Source organism: Thunnus albacares, chromosome 24 (genome assembly GCF_914725855.1).
Source record: "Thunnus albacares chromosome 24, fThuAlb1.1, whole genome shotgun sequence".
Classification (NCBI taxonomy): domain Eukaryota; kingdom Metazoa; phylum Chordata; class Actinopteri; order Scombriformes; family Scombridae; genus Thunnus; species Thunnus albacares.
The window spans coordinates 17,476,737-17,497,460 of NC_058129.1; the positions used below are offsets into that span (position 1 = coordinate 17,476,737).

The 20,724-nt window shown below is 37.9% G+C and overlaps 2 protein-coding genes and 1 long non-coding RNA gene across 5 annotated transcripts in view; 2 read left to right on the top strand and 1 right to left on the bottom strand.

Moving 5' to 3' along the window:
- LOC122976266 (NGFI-A-binding protein 1-like) overlaps nucleotides 1-20,064 on the top strand; it is a 43,759-nt gene extending 23,695 nt beyond the window's left edge. For both annotated transcript variants that reach the window (XM_044344668.1, XM_044344667.1), the window contains 7 exons: nucleotides 4,437-5,239; nucleotides 5,347-5,480; nucleotides 5,980-6,031; nucleotides 8,473-8,592; nucleotides 12,192-12,360; nucleotides 16,321-16,476; nucleotides 16,708-20,064. In XM_044344668.1, coding sequence (XP_044200603.1) covers nucleotides 4,439-5,239; nucleotides 5,347-5,480; nucleotides 5,980-6,031; nucleotides 8,473-8,592; nucleotides 12,192-12,360; nucleotides 16,321-16,476; nucleotides 16,708-16,784 — 1,509 coding nt within the window. In that variant the 5' untranslated portion in view covers nucleotides 4,437-4,438 and the 3' untranslated portion in view covers nucleotides 16,785-20,064. The remainder of the gene's footprint in view (nucleotides 1-4,436; nucleotides 5,240-5,346; nucleotides 5,481-5,979; nucleotides 6,032-8,472; nucleotides 8,593-12,191; nucleotides 12,361-16,320; nucleotides 16,477-16,707) is intronic.
- The window catches only part of LOC122976244, a 1,153,509-nt gene that overhangs the window by 392,463 nt on the left and 740,322 nt on the right, over nucleotides 1-20,724 (top strand). The window lies entirely within an intron of this gene.
- Nucleotides 12,287-18,440, bottom strand: LOC122976294. 2 transcript variants are annotated; one of them, XR_006400891.1, is made up of 3 exons: nucleotides 18,352-18,440; nucleotides 13,941-13,995; nucleotides 12,287-12,373 (listed from the first exon to the last, which is right to left on the bottom strand). It is a non-coding gene; the product is annotated as an uncharacterized LOC122976294 (long non-coding RNA). The 2 variants fall into 2 exon arrangements; XR_006400892.1 differs by having other exon boundaries at nucleotides 12,346-12,403.

Below are 20,724 nucleotides of genomic sequence, written 5' to 3' on the forward strand. Positions count from 1 at the left end.
CCAACAACTTTCTTATTTAATAGAGGGGAAAACATGAAGCAACTTAAAGAAATCCTCAGTATTTTCCTCCTGTTTCAGGAACAAAAAGCTTCAGGTCGCTGCAATCGGCACTCGCTTATCACAGTAAACGAAAAAATGTAAACACAGCGACTGCAAGTCATCACAAACTAAATAAAAGAATCTCAAGTATTGTAGAAAATGATCTTTGTGTTAAGAAAGAGTACAATACAGGATAACTGACAACACAGGACGAGGACAACAATGGAAAACATCGTTTAAAATAAATAAATAAATAAAATAGGATGAGACACAAAAACACATTACAGCTCAATCGCAGATGTACAAAACAACACCTGGTTTAAATATATATATATATATATATATATATATATATATATATATATATATGTGTGTGTGTGTGTGTGTGTGTGTGGGTGTGTCTATATATATATTTAAGTATAAATCCAGCTTTAGTGATGTGTCAGACGTGTCAGACGTGTGTCTACATCATGGAAGTCAACACATTAAAAAAAACATGCATAAAAAGTTATTCCCAGTCACAAAGTAATATATTTGATGGCTGTTTTCTTGTGGAATAAAAAAAAATATGAGAAATGCTTTTATATTAAAGTGATAAAGTGATATTTATCTGCTGTAGCTCAATATTCAAGAATATCTCAACGGGGTCTGGTTTAACGAGAATCTGGTATATTAACTGTTGTTAATTTGTAGCGCTTGAGTTCAGGGCTTTGAGTTGAATTGAGTTAGTTTACATTTTTGTCACATTATTTGAGTCTAAAATATGTTTAAAGCAAAAAGAAACACCTTTACCTTTAGATTTACACTGCTGTAATGAATCTAAATAATGACATATTTAGTGATTCTTTCACTAAGGAAAGATGTACAGTAAATGTTATCTTTTCCTGCCATATGTTAGTCACAGATCAGCATTAGTTGACGCATCATCACGCTTATGCTGCACATGATGAACTTCCTGGTCTTGCATGACGTTATTCTTCCTCAGAGATTTTCTGTATCACTACTTTCATTTGGGAAGCCACATGTTGCATTCTGGTGACACAAGCAGTAACACTGATATACAGCAGATGGAAATTCGTCAGGTTCACAACATTTACCACCGAAAAGATGTTTTCAGTAAGCGATAAGCGTTTTTTGATTTGTTTCCAAATGAGAGTGGTGACACTTGTAAAAAGTTCATTTTGTGTTTGACGACAAAGGTACCCAGCATTTTTTTTAAGATTGGGATGTGATGGTATAGCATCCATGAATGCTATGTGCTAAAAGAAGCAAAATGATTAAAAAAAATAGCTTTTCTAGACCTCAAAGTGTTTACAGGTTTGACTCCAATATATTCACATTTCAGGGTAAACTATCGCACACTTGAATCCAAACTGTGGCGCACTAAGTTTGCAAATTCTACTCCATGAAGTCGACTGCGACTAAAGGCTAATGTTTATAGCGCCGGCTACAGCGAACACGCACAGTCACAGGGTGCTAAAGCCTTCTGTTCCTTAAACTAAACAAAAGTTGAGGATAACAACTTCAAACTAAACAATTTGGCATTTTAACAGAACCAAATGGAAACTGTGAGAAAAGTTTATAAAAGAAGCGTCACTTAAGATCACAGCAGGTTAATTCAATGCAGATCCAGGGTCAGTTTTCAAAAACGCATAACATGACAGTCAATATATCATCATACATTTATTTGTTTTTAAAATTACTGATAAATCAACCATAAAAAGGGCATTTAGTGATTAGTGAATGGTGTGATCAGGTTAACTGGACTAGCAGATAAAATTTCATGCAAGCTGCAGTTTTTCAAATGAAAGCGAATGAATCATTGTTTATCATACTGGTTGTGTTTTTAACTTACTTTCTGTTGCTAGTCTGAGTCTGAATTTACTGCTGACAGTACAATTTTGGATTTAAGTGAAAGATTAAAATAAAAAATCCTTCCCTTTTACTCACAAATGTAAGAGAACTATTTATCAAACTTATCTTGACTTAAAAATGCTGTTAGATGTCAGAGAGCTGCAGAGTAGATCCTCAGAAACAGAAACAGAGCTGTACAAAACATCACTGCTCATGATCCATAATATGTCAAGAATAGAATAGTCTTAGACATGTATGTTAGTTGTATTTGAGCATTTGATAGGATGTTACACTACCTTTTTTATTTTTTCTTATTTTTTGGTGCAAACAAACAACAAGAATAAATCTACTGTTAATTTCTTATTTGCAGTCACTTTCTAAACATCTGCTGTCTGATTTCTGTGACGTATCTCGTCTACAAACGGCAGAACGTTTCACAGCAGAATTTTGTGTTGATTTAATCATATATGGATAAAAGATTTTACCCATTGATCTACACTAAATAACCCATAAAAACAAAGTGAAAACACGGAAATCTGTCGTTCATGTAAGTATTCAAACCCTTAACTCAGTACTTTTCAGTTTTATCCATTTAAAATTAAATCTACAACACAGTAAAGTGTGCAAAAAGTGAATGAATCTACTTTCTCAATCTACTCTAAATATATGAGATTGTTGTTCATTTGACCTCTAAATTACAGCTTGCAGAATCAGCCGTAGTAGTAGTTGAAGTATCAGTGGTACTTGTGCTTCTAGTGGAGGTAAAACTCAAGATGATCTACATATAGGTGACGTTTTGTTAGTCTTCGCTCAGGCAGCGTTTGTCTTTGTCGTTTTTCCCGACTCAGCCAGGGTTGAGCCGAGGCCTGGCTCCCTGGGCTGAGGCTCTCTGCGCCTATTCTGGGCGAGGCGAGCCCACCACCTACACATCCTGCAGGGGTGGAGAGAGGCATGTGGTCCTCCCAGCAAACCGGGCCTGCTGACTGCCACTCCTCTGTCAGTGAGGCCTCCGCAGGGCCTCACATGCACATAGGAAGGAATAGGAAGGGAAGGCTGCTGGACTCAAAAACCTCATTCAAAAAAACTCCACTTTGGTTTCTTTCAATTTAAGGTGGCAGGTGACGAGTATTTACCCAGATTTGAGTTTGTAAGCGAATGAATGTCACTCTTGAAGATGATTACCAAGCTCACGGGCTGTCAGGGCAGCAAACATCCCAACCAGGAAAAGTTTTTATACAGTTCTGTACATGTGGAATCTCTCCAAATCTCGTGTATATGCAGTAGAGACACACTGACAGCTAAAACTGTACATTAGAAATACAAGAAAGGCATCCTGACAAAAATATCTTTGCATAAGAAACACAAAATTATACCTGTACACGAGAATTTTGTAGTCTTTAACTGCACCTGTCTCTCATACAGTACATGAAACATGAAATATGAGAATATGTAGGTTGCCTAATCCTCTCCTCGCCTTTGTTTGATATGGCAATGAAGCAGAAAACTTGACAATCCCACTGGTGCCATTCATGCTAAAAATGTGCGGCACTTGTGGCATTCAAGTCAGAAAAGTCGTCCATCCAGGTGCCATATTTAACCTTTATACACACCTGCCGAGGCCTGATAAACTAAAATCATGTGCCTGCCAATAATGTGTACAGTCCAAAAATAATTCATTTTATTTGTGGAAATGTCAGTTTTAATGGTAATTTGTGTGCAAAAATCAGGTGAGACATGATAACCAGTAAAGAGACAAGAACAGGTTTAGAGTTTTTATTAAAGTTCATTCACTCAGTAGCTGTTTTGTTTCTGTTAATGAACCGTTTAAGCAGCAAGGAAACGTTGAAGATAAGTGTGGAAAAAAACTTAAATCTGCTGAAGGAGTTAGTGGCAGGTTGGCTGATTTATCCATAAAGGACAACTTGGTTTTTCTCACATTTGGTACTCAACAGGGGGAATTCAGGCCCTGCATACAGAGAAGGACTTGTTTGAATAACTTGGACTTATTCAAACATTTTAAAGCGCAAACACAAACACCTTTAAGCCGTCAACTCTGACTGTGTCTGACTGTGTATCGAGTTAAAGAAAGAGTTTGACATTTTTGGGAAATACACTTATTGGCTTTGTTGCCAGGAATTAGACGAGAAGACATCATATCTGTGCATTAAATGTGAAGCTACTACCAGCAGCTGGTTAGCATGAAGTCTGGAAACAGGAGGAAGCTGTTTGCGTGGCTCTGTCCAAAAGTAACAAAGTCCAGCACGTGACCAACTGTAAAACCACACTTTGGTTTTCATACGGATTAAACAAACAAGATATAATATGTTAATTAGTGAGCTTTAGAGGGGCTTGTAGGTGAATTTGTTTACAATATGACCTGTTTCCGGTCTTTATGCTAAGCTAAGCTAACTGGCTGTTGGCTGTGGCTTCATGAAGTATCAATCTTTTCATCTAAGCAAATGTCAAACTGTTCCTTTACATAATATGTTTTTGCTCACATTTTCTGTAAATCTGAGGTCTTATGTATCTGTTTCCTCTCTCAGGTATGGCGGCGGTGTTGCCGAGAACCCTGGGTGAGCTGCAGCTCTACCGGATCCTGCAGCGGGCAAACTTGCTCTACTACTACGAGGCCTTCATCCAGCAGGGCGGCGACGACGTGCAGCAGCTGTGCGAGGCCGGGGAGGAGGAATTCCTGGAGATCATGGCCCTCGTCGGCATGGCCAGCAAGCCTCTGCATGTGCGCCGCCTACAGAAGGCGCTGCGTGATTGGGTCACCAACCCGGCCATCTTCAACCAGCCGCTCACCTCGCTGCCCGTCTGCAGCATCCCCGTCTACAAGCTGCCCGAGGGCTCGCCCACACTGCTCAGCTCCCAGGACCGCGCCAACACAGCCAGCGTCAAGATGCCCAAATCTGTTGCCGCCGCCTGCTCCGACCCGGGGAAGCTGGATGTGGCGCGGGACAAAGTGTCGGCAGGGTCGCCCCTTCAGGGCAGCAGCGAGGCTCGGTTCTGGTCGGGCCACAGCAACGACAGCGAGCACAGCCTGTCGCCGTCTGACCTTGGCTCCCCGTCCTCGCCGAGAGACGCGTTGGAGGCTCTGGACGCCGCGGCCGTCCAGTCGGTCCTGGAGTGTGTGGACAGGATGGCACCAGGACTCGCCAAGACAGACCTGGCTGAGGTCAAAGAGCAGCTGAAGAACAACAAGAAACTGGCAAAGATGATCGGACACATCTTTGAAATGAGCGACGACGACCCGCGAAGGGAGGAGGAGATTCGTAAATACAGCGCCATCTACGGACGCTTCGACTCCAAGAGGAGGGACGGCAAACACCTGACACTCCATGAGGTTGTCCCCGAGAAAAACATTTTCAGAAAAATGCTTGATGAATGATTTTATCCTTAAGGTTTACTGAGGTTTATGTTTTTGTCTAAACTGACTCGTTTGATCTGTAGCTGACGGTGAACGAAGCGGCGGCTCAGCTCTGTATGCGGGACATGGCTCTGCTGACACGCCGAGACGAGCTGTTCGGACTCGCCCGGCAGATTTCCAGAGAAGTCACCTACAAATACACCTACCGCACCAGCAAGTAAGAGCTAACAAACACTGACATTTATATACTGCAAAAAAGTTTCCCTCTTGTAGTGTTGAAGACGTCATTATTCGTGATGTTAAAATCTACATTTGTCAGATGAGTTTTTTTTTTCTTTATTCCTGTAAATATGTTTGATCTCTGCTTATTGAAATCTGACAGGCTAATACATGTTTCATGGTTCCTTTGAGGTTTAATGGATGCAAGCGCCTTATGAATTTCAATGAGCCGTCCATGTATCTTGGCATGACATGCTTTAAAAACAAACGCACCTTAAATCTTCACTATTTGAAAGAAAAAAGTACTTAAAAGGAAAAATTCAGCTCTCCAAATTCTCCAAAAAGAAAACTGGAATCAGCCGGTTGTCTTGTTTTTGTGTTTCTCCAACTGATTTAATAGTTATCATCTTCTCTTCAACAATGGGAGTGAAATTAAATGAAGAATTAAAAGTGTTTTGTTACCTAAAATTAAAGTATTTCCTGATGTTTCTCTTCAGGTCTCGCTGTGGAGACAGAGACGAGCCGTCACCTAAAAGGATTAAAACAGAGGTGAGGTCTGATTAACGCTGTGACTTTAATGTTTTTACTTCCTGAAACTCAAAAAATACAGATTTCTGTTGTTTTACATTAGATTCTCTTTATTTTTGCAGTTTTCTATCAGATAATGATGCAGTGCAGTGTTGTTTCTGCACTCACACCTACATGAGATCACCAGTCTAGAGCTGAAACGATTTGACAATTAATACATTAGTTGAGCTACAGAGAATTCATTGGCAACTATTCTCATAATCGATTAATTGTGATTATGATTTTTCAAGCAAAAAATGCCAAATATTCCATCATCCTCCAGCTTTTTAATTGTGGGACTTTGCTACTTTACTTTTTCTTATGTGATAGCAAACTGAATGTTTTGTGGTTTTGGGCTGTTAGTCACACAAAAGAGGCTGTTTGAATGTGGCTGCAACTTATTTCATCCACTGATTATTTTCTCAATGTCAGCAAATTGTGAAAAATATCTTGTTTTGTTTGACTAACAACCCAAATTCCAAAGATAATCAGTTTGTTATCATAGAAGAGTTTAAAACAACAGAAAATATTCACCATTGGGAAGCTGGAACCAGTGAATTTTTACCATTTTTGCTTAAACGATTATTCGATTATCAAAAATGTTGATAAATTAATTGATTGATCGTTGCTTCTCTAAATTTGATGATAACATTTTGGGCTTTGGAAAATTTTGTTGTGCATTTTTTTTTTAGACCAAGCAAAAAAATATGTTTATTTTGAGAAAATAATCAGCAAATTAATTGATAATGACAATAATTCACCTGTCAATCAAACAGTTTGGTGTGAGACTGAAACTTCTATTTTTAGATTTTCTTTTTTAGATTGATGAAATTTTAGTTTCTTTTTCTTTTTTTTTTTTCCAAAGAAGCCACAAATGTAAAACACATCACTTCCTGTAAGTGTTTTTAGAAGTGAAAATGGGAACTATGAGGCAGAGTATCACTTAAAGATCAACTTTGCAATGTAACCTTTAACCCCTGTAGTTTCGGCTGCTCGTAACAAACTTCAAGAAATAGCTGAAGGTTATTTTTCTGTTTTCATTTATTGGGTGATTCTTTAAAATGCCTAAACTGCATCAAGACAGAACTGTGGCAGATGGAGCTGATCTGTGTGAAGTTATCAGCAGTGGAAAACAGAACAGACACAGCAGTAACATCCTTGAACAGAGTACAAAGCGGACTCTCAGCGTTAATCTCCTGACACACTTGGCTGAGAGTTTTCTTTGAATGGCTCCTCTCAGTTTGTAAACCGATGATCGGAAACATGTGTGGCTCGCAAACTCTGAAGGGATTTCAACCAAGAAGCAGAGCTGCAGATGAACCAGCACCTGCTCATAAAAAAAAAAAAAAAAAAAAAAAAAAAAAAAAAAAAAACCTACTAGGAGCTCCTAAAGGGGGGAATTCCTGCCAAATTCAGTTTCAGGCAGTTTTTCTGCAGAATCAAAAAATGTCCCGAAAACCCAAAAAAGTTTGTCAGTTTAGTCGTTCTAAGATTAGAGGAAATGCAAATATTGTGGGTGGAATATATTCCTGGTCCTTAATTAGTCAGAAGTAATACTTGTAATACAAGTTAGTGGTTGTAGTAGTTTTTTTTTAATAAATAACTTTACTGTATTTATACTTGTAAACCAAGACAGCAAAAGAGAATACCTACAGTTATTTATATTATGATACTGGTGCATAAATATATGTATTAGAATAAATGGAAGTTATTATAATAATGATAATAAAGTTAAATGTGGCACCTCAAGATAAATAAAGAAAAGGTCAAATTCAAAGTAATGGCAAAAAAGGGAAAATTACATTTCAAGCAAAAGCAAATCTGTCAAATTATGTAAAAACTAGTTTGAGAAATGAGATAAAGATGCACAGAATGACATAGAAACCATAGTTAACATTCATTATAACAATAATACAACTAGTAATAATAAAACTAACTACCAAAAAAAATTACAATCTTTTTTTCTTTACATTTTATATATTCATGTTATATTTTCTGTAAATTTGATGCCATTTCTTTAAAATCCTTCCCTACAATACCAAGAAAATGGGTTTTCTGGAGCTTAGAAACTGTCATTTTGAAGAATTGACTGAAATATCAAAACCAGATTTAAAAAATTATGTATAATTGTAGAGTTTAAACTCCTCCGCGGGTCATTAAACTCCCCAAATTCCCCAAAACAGTACAGAGGACATGTTAGTGGTAGCAATCCTGATTTCAAATCTGACCTTTAAGCTGCTATTTGACTGTGTAATTGAAGGAAAAAACATAATTCCACTCAGAACAGTATTTGAAAAATATCACTTAAACAATGGTTGTTGATGTAAAACCACCCTCAGCGAGGCAGGGAACTCCATAAATACTTCATAACACCGCCCCAGAAATGTGACGTAAACATGTTTCTCTCTTTCCGACATCTTCAGGAGAACTTCTTCGACATCCAGGAGGCGCTGCAGGCCATCCACATGAGGCAGGAGATGCTGAGGGAGCAGCTGGCCTGCGCCAAGTCGAAAGGAGAGGAAACCATCGGACGAAATCTGCAGGTAGGCGAAGAAAACTAAAACTAAATCCAGGGCAGAAACTGTTGCTGTCTTTGATTGTGTTTTAACACCTCCAGAATCCACAAAACCTACAGATGTGTTTATATAAATGTGAAACTAGAAAGCACTCAAACTGCTGTGTAGTGTGGAATATATGAGTCCCTCAAATCACGTCAGCACTTTGTGAGAAAACCTTAACGGGGACATATCATGCTTTTTGTGATTTTCTGTCATTCTTATACTGTTTTGATGTTGGAACGTATGTAAAAAATACTCCCTGCAAGTCAACATCCTTCGTTTGCAAAGTTACCTCTACTTCCTCCTCGCGATGACGTCCGATTGTCCACAAATGTAGCCTTTGTTGCTAAGGTTGTTGCTAAGGTTGTAAAGTGTTCATATTTTCTTCTCTCATATTTTGGATCAGATTTCGTCTCGTACATGTACGGATGGATTTGAGAAGTTGACATTTGGAGTAAAGAAGGAGAAAAAGAAGTGAAATCCTGCTACTATAGTTTGTTTACGTAGCCTCCAGAGCCAGCGGAAGCTTCCTGAAGCTGACCAATCAGAACAGAGTGGGCTCATCAGGAGGCGGGGCCTTAAAGAGACAGGAGCTAAAACAGCCTGTTTCAGACAGAGGCTGAACTGAGGGGCTGCATAAAAGACCAGTAGAAGATAAATAAGGAGTTTTTAACTGGAAATCATGCAAAGATATTCCAGTAGAGCCCCAGAATATAAATATAACAGATTTTTGAGAGACAGTGTCTTGCTAATTTACTGACTGATCTGTGAATATTACCTCTTTGGTGGTGGTAACATATAATATAAGAGGCAAAGCTGTGTTGTTATTAATTGTTTTCACATAAATACAAAGGGCCACTTACTGGCTTTTTGGCTGAGTTTTCAAACTGATCCCACAGCCTTCATCAGTAGATAGTGTACTTGTTTGTCAGTCACTTTTTCTTCCTTTTGTACTTTTTTCAAGGTCAGGAATGAATTGTTTTATTTTGGTTTCCCACCAACAAAAGTGGTTACTAAGCAACAAATATCATTGCTTTATGTTGGTCTTGCTGTAAATAAACAAAACAAGGTGATATTTTGGGATGTACGGGTTCGTATACTCATGTACATGAAAGCCCCTCAATCATAATGCTTGATTGGGAACAAATAATGAACACTCAGTGTCTCTTTCCTGCTCAAACAAATATAATCTGCACCTCAGCTGTCGGGCTGAAAGGATTCTCGTCAGCAGTGATGGCGACAGATTTCCATGTCAGCAGATGTTTGTGGCTGTAAGATCCAGTTTGATCCCAGTAATGTTCTTTATTGGTTTCCATGCTGCTGCCGCTGCTGAAGCTTGTTCCTAATTAGAGCCGGAGTGTAGGAGGAGAGCTTTATGATAACTCATTAACCAGAAAACACGGTCATGTTGATTGTGTGGAAACGCACGTGCTCCTTCATGTCTTTATGTGTGCCACTTCATGCATGTGTGAGCATATGTCTTGTCATATTGTGTGTGTATTCTGGTGTGTCAGCCCGTGTTTGTGTTGCTGCAGTTACACTTGTCATTTTGATGTGATTTTCAAAAAAATCGCATTCAGGAGAAGAAGAGATTTCATGGCTGCGTTCACACCGCAGGCCCTCCGAACCTGCTGCTGCTCATATCAAACGTTTTACAGTTTACTGGAGGATATGAAGTGTTTTTTTTATGATAATTTAAAGTGACAGTGATGTGCAGACTGATAATAACCGGACATTTTAACTTTGGTGGGGACATTTGTTGTCGGACGGAGTAAATAATTGTGTATTTGCTCTCTATCATTCTTCACATGTGCACACACACACACACACATAAAGAGCCTGACTCTGCAAAATGTTATAAGCATTTGTTGTCTGAAACTGGACTTGTATCATGAAAGAGTTTCATGACAGAGCCACAGTGATGCTCAGACCTTTAAATCATCTAAAAAAAAACCCCTCTATTTGTATTATTTGAACTTATGACGAGATCTTTCACTCTGACATCAGAGCTCACCTGTCTGTGTGTGTCTCTATGCTGCTCAGGCTGCTGCTGACAGGATATTTATAATGAAATGATGCCTGACAGTCACAAACAGATCAGTTGGACAAGCTGTGGCTAATTTAGCTTATAAATGTTCATGTCTTAATGGCACATATGCAGTAATGACTCTGCTCTTGAGCCACTCATTTAAAAGGGGAGAGATGGTAAATAATTCTCCCACTAATTTCAAAGATTAATGTTTGGATTGATTACAGAACATTATTATTAACTCAGCTCAACTGTTACTGACACTTTGGTTCTTATTTAAAAAGGATCAGATTTACTTTTGGGAGGAATTTTCAGCAACAGTAATAAAGTTGTTTAAACAATCACAAATTAGCTACAACACCTAACGCCTGAAATTAAATATAATGTCAAATGATCTTAGTTTTGTCTAGTGAAGTTGTTTTCAATTCTGTTAGGTTTGGAACGCTTAAAGTATAAATACAAACCACTTCTACCTCAATGACTCCAGCTGCAGCTGCTTCTAGTCAACAGTGCGTACAGCTTGAAGTTGAGGGTTGCCAGATCATCAGGTCAAGTATCCCTCATATCCTGCTCCTTCATTCTGAATCATAATAGCACACTTTTTTTGCAGAAAACGCACAAACCTGGCAACTCTGCAGAGATCATACGGTTAACATTATGTAAAGTTAAAGCGGATAGATTATTTGAGATTGGTAAATATATTAGTAGGGACATGTAGCTACCATCCATACCCACATCTACACCCGTGATTCCTGTAAGTTTCAGTTCCAGTTTGGATGAAACTGAGGTGTCAGTCTGTACTGACTTGCTTGTTTGTCTTATTTTTCTTCTGTGATGTTGTCAAGACTACAAATCTCAAATCCAGAGTAAAAATTCAGGTTGAAATACATCTGAGATCAACATTGTCTGAGGATGCTTTATCTGCGCTCCAAGTTGCTTATTTCCACATCCAGCGGTTACAGTGCAACATTATCATTCATTTGGAGTCGTGTTTCTGTCATGACCGTATTGGTTGGATGTTTTAGATACTGTACGCCCACTAGTGCTGCATGAGGTCACCACTGAAGACAAACTGTTTTCCAGGAAGTTTCGTGAGAGTGTTAATGCTGTTAGACTGAATTTCTTGGTTTATACGTTGCTTGTCAGCTTTTGGCAGCTGAAATTGGTTCATTACATGTATATTTGCTTTATTTTTGTATTTATTCATTATCATATTTACTTTAACAGTCACCCTTTGTAATATAGTTTATAAACTATAAAACATCCTCCCTTAGTATATATATTCAAACAGTTAGGTATCTATAGTGTGATTTTAATGTCCATGAAGTTGTGTGACAGTCATAAAAGGTGAAAAGGAAAATACTACACCATATATTCCTAAAATATGTTATTACAGCACAGACAGAAGTACAAAAAGGACTTTTTGATTTTCCTCATGTGCCACCTAAACACCCCCATTCTCATCTTTTTTTATTCTAATCTTCTGTTTTTCTTTACTTATTCTTCAATTTATCTGCTTGTTTAATTCTAAATATGAAGTATTTGTGTCTGTCAGATGCAGCTGGAGCGTCTGCTGGCGAGGCAGATGGAGATCCTGCAGGACGCCGCCGTCCAGGAGCGACTTCAGGCTCTTGACTGGAGGATCCCCCCCGCCGCCTTAAAGTACCTCAACGACGCCCACAATACCAACGGAGCCGCCGGCGACTCCAGCAGAGACAACCAAGGTAGGCCAGCAGCCTTGTGGGTCAGATTTATGATGCATAAACACTGGTTAAGAAACAAACATTTCATAAACAGAAAAAGCAAAATTAGCTTGTTTGAATGATTATCCTGAATACTTTTCTCAATCTTATTGTGTGAAGCTGCAGTGGAAAATATCTCAGCTTGTGTTTTAGTGCTTAAGCTACAATACAGGAAACTTGATCTAATGTTTTTTTGTAGGAACACAAGAGAATACTAAAAACATACTAACTCTGCCTGGATGGTAGCGGCATTTCTGTTATATGCAACAAACAAAACAAAACAAATCCACCTGGCTGAGGTCACTGAAGCAACACATAAACCATAATATGCAGTGGTGAAGGTAACAGAAAAATCACATGTCCAAATATTGTGATTGAATTAACTTTAAAGGCAAGACTCACAATAACAAAAAAAAACTCTTTGTGTTTCCACCTCTGAGTTTTCCTGTTGAGCTGCATTTATTTAAAGTAACTCTAGGAGCAAAAAATAGGAGCCAGAAGTGACCATATTTGGACGAGAGGGTGGAGCTGACCCTAATGCTAGCTTCTAGCTGCTAGCTTGGTTAGCACAGTGCATTTACAGTCTATGGTTAACTTTGATAATGCTATTGCTAAATTTTGCTAACAAAAAACAGGTTTAAAACCATTAAAACAAAATGTACTTGTAGATTAATCCTCAAATTACTGATGTAAACACTATTTTTCCTTTTTCCTTTGAAATATAACACAACTGGATTCTAAAGCTGGTAGTATTTCTGTTCTATTAAGATATACATGGTAAACCAGGAGTATATCCTTCAATGTCTTGCATAGAGTTGATATGATGCTTGTCTTGCCCATTTTCACATTTTGTTTTGAATGCATTCAATCTAGTTTGCAGCAAAAAAGGGTGGTATGGGAGCAGGAGCTGGGCATAGAATTCACAGAGGAAGGGTGGAAAGGTGCTATCAAAAGGACCCATACAAGCTCTCTCTGTGCCCGACTTGGACTCATACAGCTCATTTTTCTAAAGCCTGGTCTGAAATATTTCCAGAAGTAGAGGACAGGGGTGACAGATGTCATACATCTCCATGCAACTTAAGTCACATGTTCTATTCATGCTCAAAGTTATATAATTTTTTGCAGGACTATTTTGAGACTATGTCTAAAGTATTTAGGACTAAAATTAAAAATTGCCCTTTTATTGTGATATTTGGTGGCCCTCATGACTGTAGTCTATTCACCTCTACTCAGTCAGACACTTTAGCTTTCACATCTTTACTAGCACGATGCCGTCTTCTTCAGGATGTCATGTTTTTTCTAGAACTGGAAAAGATCAGGTATGAGCTGATAGGTAACTCGGAGAAATTCTTTGGGAAATGGCAACCCTTCATAACATACTTCAACTCACCAAAGGTCTTACCGCCAGACTAAACTTCTATTTTCTTTTTTTCCCTCCGCCTGTCTTTTTTCTTCTTTCTGTCATTTTTTTTTTTAATTTAATTTATTTTTTTCTTGTTGCTTTGTTCTATTATTGCTCATTCAACACAGAGAGTTTGTTAAGATGTGCAAGGAATACATACAGCTGTTTGTAATTTTCCAGCTCTGGTGAGGGTGGATGAAGGGGTGATGGGGGAGCTGTGGAGGAATTGGAATAAACAAATGAGGGGGAGTATTGGAATTACATTCCTCCTATAATATGTTGAACCAAATCTTCACAATACAATGTCATAAACAGGGAAATATGAATAGACCTTGAAAATGTCTGTTAAACCTGCACTCACAAATAAAGAAATGAATATTAAAAATATATATATATATATATATATATACTTGCAAGGAAACGTGGTGAGGAAGAAAGAATATTAAAAAAGAGAAGAAGAAAAGGCAGTGGAACGACAGTAAAAATGGAAAACTTTGTCGGAAAGATAGACAAGCAGAAATTAACCAAATTGTTGCATTTTGTTGGTCTTTAAGCTTGGGTGGAAACAAACAAACTGAATCTGAGCTTAATTCCACTTGTTAGTGTGAAAATTTCATGTCATAAACGCCACAGGATGTGTACGTGTGCATGGAAACATCACCCATAGCTGCTCATTTTCCACACCCGGCCGTGGCTGCTGTCACTTCTTCTTCTTTCTTTCTTTTTTTTTTTTTTCATTTCCATTTTTTCCTGCTCTGACTTCTCAAACACAGAAAGAGGAGAAAGAAGAAGAAGAGAAAAAAAGATGCATCATTATTCAGGATCTTACTTCTCCTCCGGGCCTCATCTCATTTTCATCCTTTTCCTCCCTCACCCACTCTCGACAGCTCATTATATCACTGTTCCCACAAATCCCACAATGCACCTGTAATTATCACGCCCACGCCTGTTTACCTCCAGCCAGTTGCCCGGAGGGGGGCGTCTCTCTCTCTCTCTCTATCTCTCTCTCTCTCTCTCTCTGTCTCTCTTTGTCTACCTCTCTCTCTCCTCCCCCTCTTCTTCTCTGCTTTCTTTCTTCTTTTTCTCCTTCCTCTTGTCTCTTTTTCCACCTCTCTGTCATTTGTCATTTCTTTTCTCCTTCTTCTTGTCTATCTTAACCTCTCTCATACTTTATGTTTTTTATTTTATCCTCTTTTTCACTGTCTCTACTTCTTTATCAACCTACATTTTCCTTATTTCTTCTCTCTATTCTCTTCTTTTCTTTTTCAATATTCTCTCTTCCTCGCCGTGTTTCCTTCCAAGTATTTTTATGCACATTATATCATGTTATGCACCTAAGCAGTCAACAAAAATGAATTAGTATCAACAGAAAGTTCTTACAACTGCTTGAGGTTGCATATCCGCAAAATCCGCATATTTTTTGTGAAAATCCTTACGGATTGAATTACATTATCACAGCTTTTTGGCAGTAGAAGTAAAAGTAAAAGGCAGGGATGTGGAAGATAAACCTAACTATACTGTAATTTTCATCCTGCATTACTGATGATAATCCAGAAAGCAGGTGATGAGACACCTGGATCATATCTGAATCTTGTATACAGGAATTAGAATAACCAGGTATCACAAATATGATCAAAAACAGGACAAGACTCAAAACTGGGACACTAGTTTGCAAGTAAACATACTCAATAACAATCTGTGAAATAAAGAATATCAGTGGTATTCTAGAAGGATACAAAATACATTTACATTTCTCTCTTTCTGGCTTTCCCTCTTTGTTTCTTTCTTGCTCTCAGAGGGAAAAAAGGCAAACACGAGGGATCAGCAGCTTAACACAAATGTTTTGTTACCACTGGGAATATTGAACATGTAAAACAAAGCCTGAGCTACTGTAGAACAACATCTGGGCTGATGTTTGCTTTTATCCAACTTGATTTACTTTAGTCATGTCTGATGGATGAAGGCTGCAATTTGATTCTGTGTTCATTATTGACTGATCAGTCCTACACTGGTTTGTGGGAAGAGCTTTCTCAGATATAGTCTTCTCTGTCTTCTTCCTCTTATTGTTTTTTTTCCTGGTTTTGTGTCCCACGAAGGCATACATTTATTTTCACAGACAACATGGAAGTTTTGATTTTCTTTTCTTGACATTTTTTAAAAATTAAGGTCCATTTAGTGGCTTTCTGCAGAGATTTCAACCATACCTCAGTTTTTTTTCAGCAGATAGAATTAGCTCAGTTCTCTTTGAGTCAGTCATGGTCAATGTTCACAGTCAAACTTTTTGATGTTTTTGGGCAGCAGTGAGAGTCATGAGAGTGCAGGTTCGAAGGTTCAAATTCATGGAAGAAAGTGTCTATCAGGGAAAATTGTTTGGACACAATCACCCCTCCTGTAGCACTAACTGTTTAAAAATTTGCTGAACTTCTGGTTGTTTCAGCGATGGTTCAACAAGTAAAGGCAGCAAAATCTGAGTTATGTTTTATTAGAAAAATAATAATAATGTTTGTGCTTTTGTGTTTCTGTCTTTCTCCATTCTCCAGATGAACGACCAATCAACTTGCGGGTGGTTAGTCAAAACATGCAGGAAGGTGACCTCCCACTGGGCAAGCAGCTAGCCAATGAGCTTAAGCGCCATCACAACCATAACAACAACAACAACAACAACAACACAGACGAGACCAAAACACCAGCAACAGGTTAGTGATGTTTGATGTGAAGACGGAGCTTATTATCCTGGCTTACAATAAGAATGTGTAGTGCCTTGCTCATGGGCAGCTTTGGTAAGAGTTTAGGAACATAAAATCTGAGAGTTTACAGCATCACATTTGTTCTGCAGTTACTACTTTATGGGTTTCTATAAGGATTTATGCTGCTTTATCAACCTCTTTGCTGACGATACCATTCTTTATCTTCGTGTTCATCTTTAGAAAACGGGACGTCGCAGCGGGCATCCAGCAACGCAGAAAAGAAGACCATCAAGTCAGAACCAGAAGACTCCACATAGTGCCTCCCGCCTCACACAACCCCCCCGTCCCACCCCCACGTCATTCTACTCACACTTGACAGTATGCAGTTATTACCCGTCAATAGATACTAAGCAAGCACAGCCACAGTAGAGCCTTAACAACCAATGTTGCCTCATGAATAGCATTTATTTTTCTTTGATTTTGTCTTTTTGTTGTTTTGTTTTAAAAAAAAGTATTTGCCAAAGCACCTAGAGAGCATGTTGAGAAGCCCCTCGATGCTCTACAGGTCTTTGTCTGTTGATTAATTGTACATGTTAGATGTACATGTAATTTAAGAGTGATCTGTTGCAGACATTTGTACACTCTTTACCTCTGCCTGGGTGTTATTTTTGTTGCTTTATTTGGACAGCCAGGTTGCAGGCTTTCATGCCGGGGCTGAATCATAACTCAAACGTAGATTCAGAGATGGAAGAATTGTTGGAGCGTGATTTGACAAGTTTGGCATCTTGGTAACACTTTATATGACTGCCATTTAACTAATGTTTCAAGTTCTCTTTCACTCACTGACACCTTAAAACTGATATATAATAAACATTTAAAATCCCAAAATATTTCAAGTATCCATGAACAGCAGGGCTCTAGAGAGTGTTCGTCAATCCACCACTTTGGTCCAGATTTAAATATCTCAACAAATATTGAATGGATTGCCAGATTGTCAATTTTGCACAGACAGGCATATAATCCCGAATATAATTAATCCTAATTGATTTATTAAGCCTTTCAGTTTTCATGTAGAGCCAGCTGCAGGTTCAAGATTTTAATTTGTGAAATATCTAAATATCTACTAAATGGATCAGCACAAAATTTCCTACAGTCTTTCACATCACTCACATGAAGAATTGTACTAAGTTTGTTCATCCTTTATTTTTTTTCCTCAACCATTATGAGTTTAAAACTTAAATTTGTCCTGACCTGCAAAACTACTGACATTCCCACCTCAACTATACTTGTAAATGCAAATGTTTGCATGCAAACTAAGATGGTGACATTACTTGCTAAACATGAGCATATTAAAATTGTCATTGCAAGGCAATTTTGTTTATACAGCACATTTCTTAACAGGTAAACTCAATGTACTTTACATTAAAGTGCTTACAGTAACAAGTGACATGAGTTGTGTAGCGTCACAGAACCTTTTAGACTTTTAGTCTTATTATTTTCTTTATTATTATTATTATTATTATTATTATTATTATTTTCAGGGTGGAAACTGTTATTTTTGGGTTTGCAGCTTTTTAGGCAAGGTCAATATCCGTACTACTACTACTACTACTATTAATGATTTATGTTGCAAATTATAGATGAACTTGTAATATACATACAAGCATATATGAATATTTACTGGTAAAATATCAAACTCATTAACACATAATAATGGTAGACATATAAAGTGCAAAGTGTTACCTCATTTTGAGATTTGCGGCAAGGAATGCACAGTAATTGTCTGTAGGCTGCAGTGGCTGGTGTCCAAAACCTCGCAAGCCATTTTCATGACTTTACAAGCCAACTAGACTTTCTGACTACAAGAAGAAGATCAGAACTTACCAGCAATAGCCAAAGATTTAGCAGCATTTTGTTGGTGGCTTGTGGTCGTTTCCCAGGTCGTCACCCAGGTCGTCTTCTGAGCCTCCGTCATTCTCCCAAGTCTAACTTAGGTCTCTGCATTTGTACTGTAACTCAAAACAAAGGTGTAAGTACTGTAGGGAGATTGAGTTAGGATTCAGCCCCTGTAGCAGGTTAGTTTTTATTTGTCGTTCTCTTCAAATGGGAAAACAGGAGAGGTGGGATTAGTCCTTCCTTCCTCACTCTTGTCTTGTGTATATTTATGGGAGGTAATTTAAGAAGATGTAGAGCTGTTGTGGAATAACAGCAGGGGACCTCTGTCATTCGTCTTGGCAGGATGGCTGGGCTGGCATGCCGGAGGCCGAGCTAATTGGTTCATTTCACTTTGTAATTTAGCAAAACACTGCTGTTGAACCGAAACCACGCATCTGCAAATAGGGAGTATTTCAGGAATGAAGATGCCTGTGTGTTGTTTTTTTTTAAATGATCCAACAAGCTTTCAGCAGGCCCCAAGGGTCTTAAAATCCACTTGATGTGTAAACTTTCAACTGAAGAAAGGATAAAATATTAAAGATTGCAGGTATGTGGTTTTTTGACAAAAGCAGCAAAAAGCAAAATTTATTGCTGTTCTTCATTGAGCAGCAGCCTGGGGTCTGTAAATAGTACCGTGATAACAAATAGTGCTAGCCTAATCTCTCAACCAGGGTTTTCCTTTGTCAAGTGTAACTTTGCTGTAGATTTTGGTGTCAATACAGTGTTTATGTATGTAGAGCAAAAACAAAAAAAGAAAACTTAAGTGTCATTGAGGAAAAAATACAACAGTGTGAAAGTGTCTGGTATATAAAAACATGCTTTACATGATGATAATGTTAATTAGCCTTAGCTCTTAACAGTGTTTAATCCACCTGTGATGGCCATCAGTGCATATTTCAAAGATGTGTTTTTGCTGTTTAGAGGTAGATACATAACAAATAAGTGTTCACTGTGTTTTTATGTGTTGGCCACATTGTGTAAATACGTCTGTTTGGTCCAAGATGATGATAATGTCCAAGACAATTTGGTCTAACTCTCCTTCCCCCCTGCTCCTTACAGATAGTTTAGTCTCACTCAGCGTAATGACAGACCAATGCAATATTTATGTAAGTAATAAGTCTATTTGCATACTATATGGATCATTTTGTCATGTGCTCAGTAACTGTATGTCTGTCATCAGCACCAGGGTGGGAAATCACCTACAACTTTGGAAATGTTTGTGTTGTCTTACTTTTTAGTGCGCAGCGCACTGTATTTGTATTTAAAGACATTGTGCTCTTTTCACAAAATTCCTTGAGGTTGTTTTGTTTCAAGCAGCCACTATGGCAAGAAACTAGGGAGGATGTGGAGTCATGATTTGTTGTAAAAATCTAGTTTGCAAAAGCTAAAGTAGCTAGTGAACTTTGGGAGATACAGCAATCATGGTCGGGGACAAAAAAAAATATTTTGCTACCCGCCTGATTGGCTCAAACACTGGCCCATGATGTTTCAGAGAATATAGCGCATGTCTGAACTACCGTCTCACTGATCACCGTTCTCCTCACTGTTTATTGTAAAGTGATAGATTAGGCTTCACCTAGTTATGCACCTGTTTTTTAAACACTAATATATTTTATTTGTTATACAGCACATAAACATTAAACTTTATTTTTTTGAACTCTATTGTAAGGTGCGTTCTCTGATCAATGTCATCTAAATCCAATTCAAATCTGTGTTTTCATTACTTGTCATGAATATTTGTGTTGGCATGAAAATATGATGTTTACTACTAGAGCCTGACTGATATTGGCTGATATCTACATTGTTATTTCAGGGTTTAAAAAATCTATATATTGACCAATTTTAGTTTTTCAACAATGAACATTTTGATAAAGGTCCTTTAAATGTGGTTATTAAAGGACTGTGAACACAATATATGCTGAGCAGGACATTTCACAGTTTAAAAGGGTGCTCTTTGATGGATGATGATCTTTTTGTACTAATATTTCTTGTTTTTTTAACAGCTGACAGTGTGCTGACAATAATAGCTATCATAAGCTAAAATCGTCCCAGTATTATAGGCCATGCCAATATATCAGTTGGGTTATAGTCAGCAGATCTTTTTGGTAGTTGGACCTCTCAATGGTCTACAAAGACTGTATCTGACGATTTTATACAGTTTTGGGTGGTTAAACCTGTAAAAAAAGGATTGATACTAAATCTTCTCTTGAATATAGCTATACTAACATTTTAACTTGAATAATGTTAGGTGACTAGCATAAATTTAAAGATACTTATAGTTACTAGCTAAATTGTTGGCTAACATCAACTTAAATCCAACAT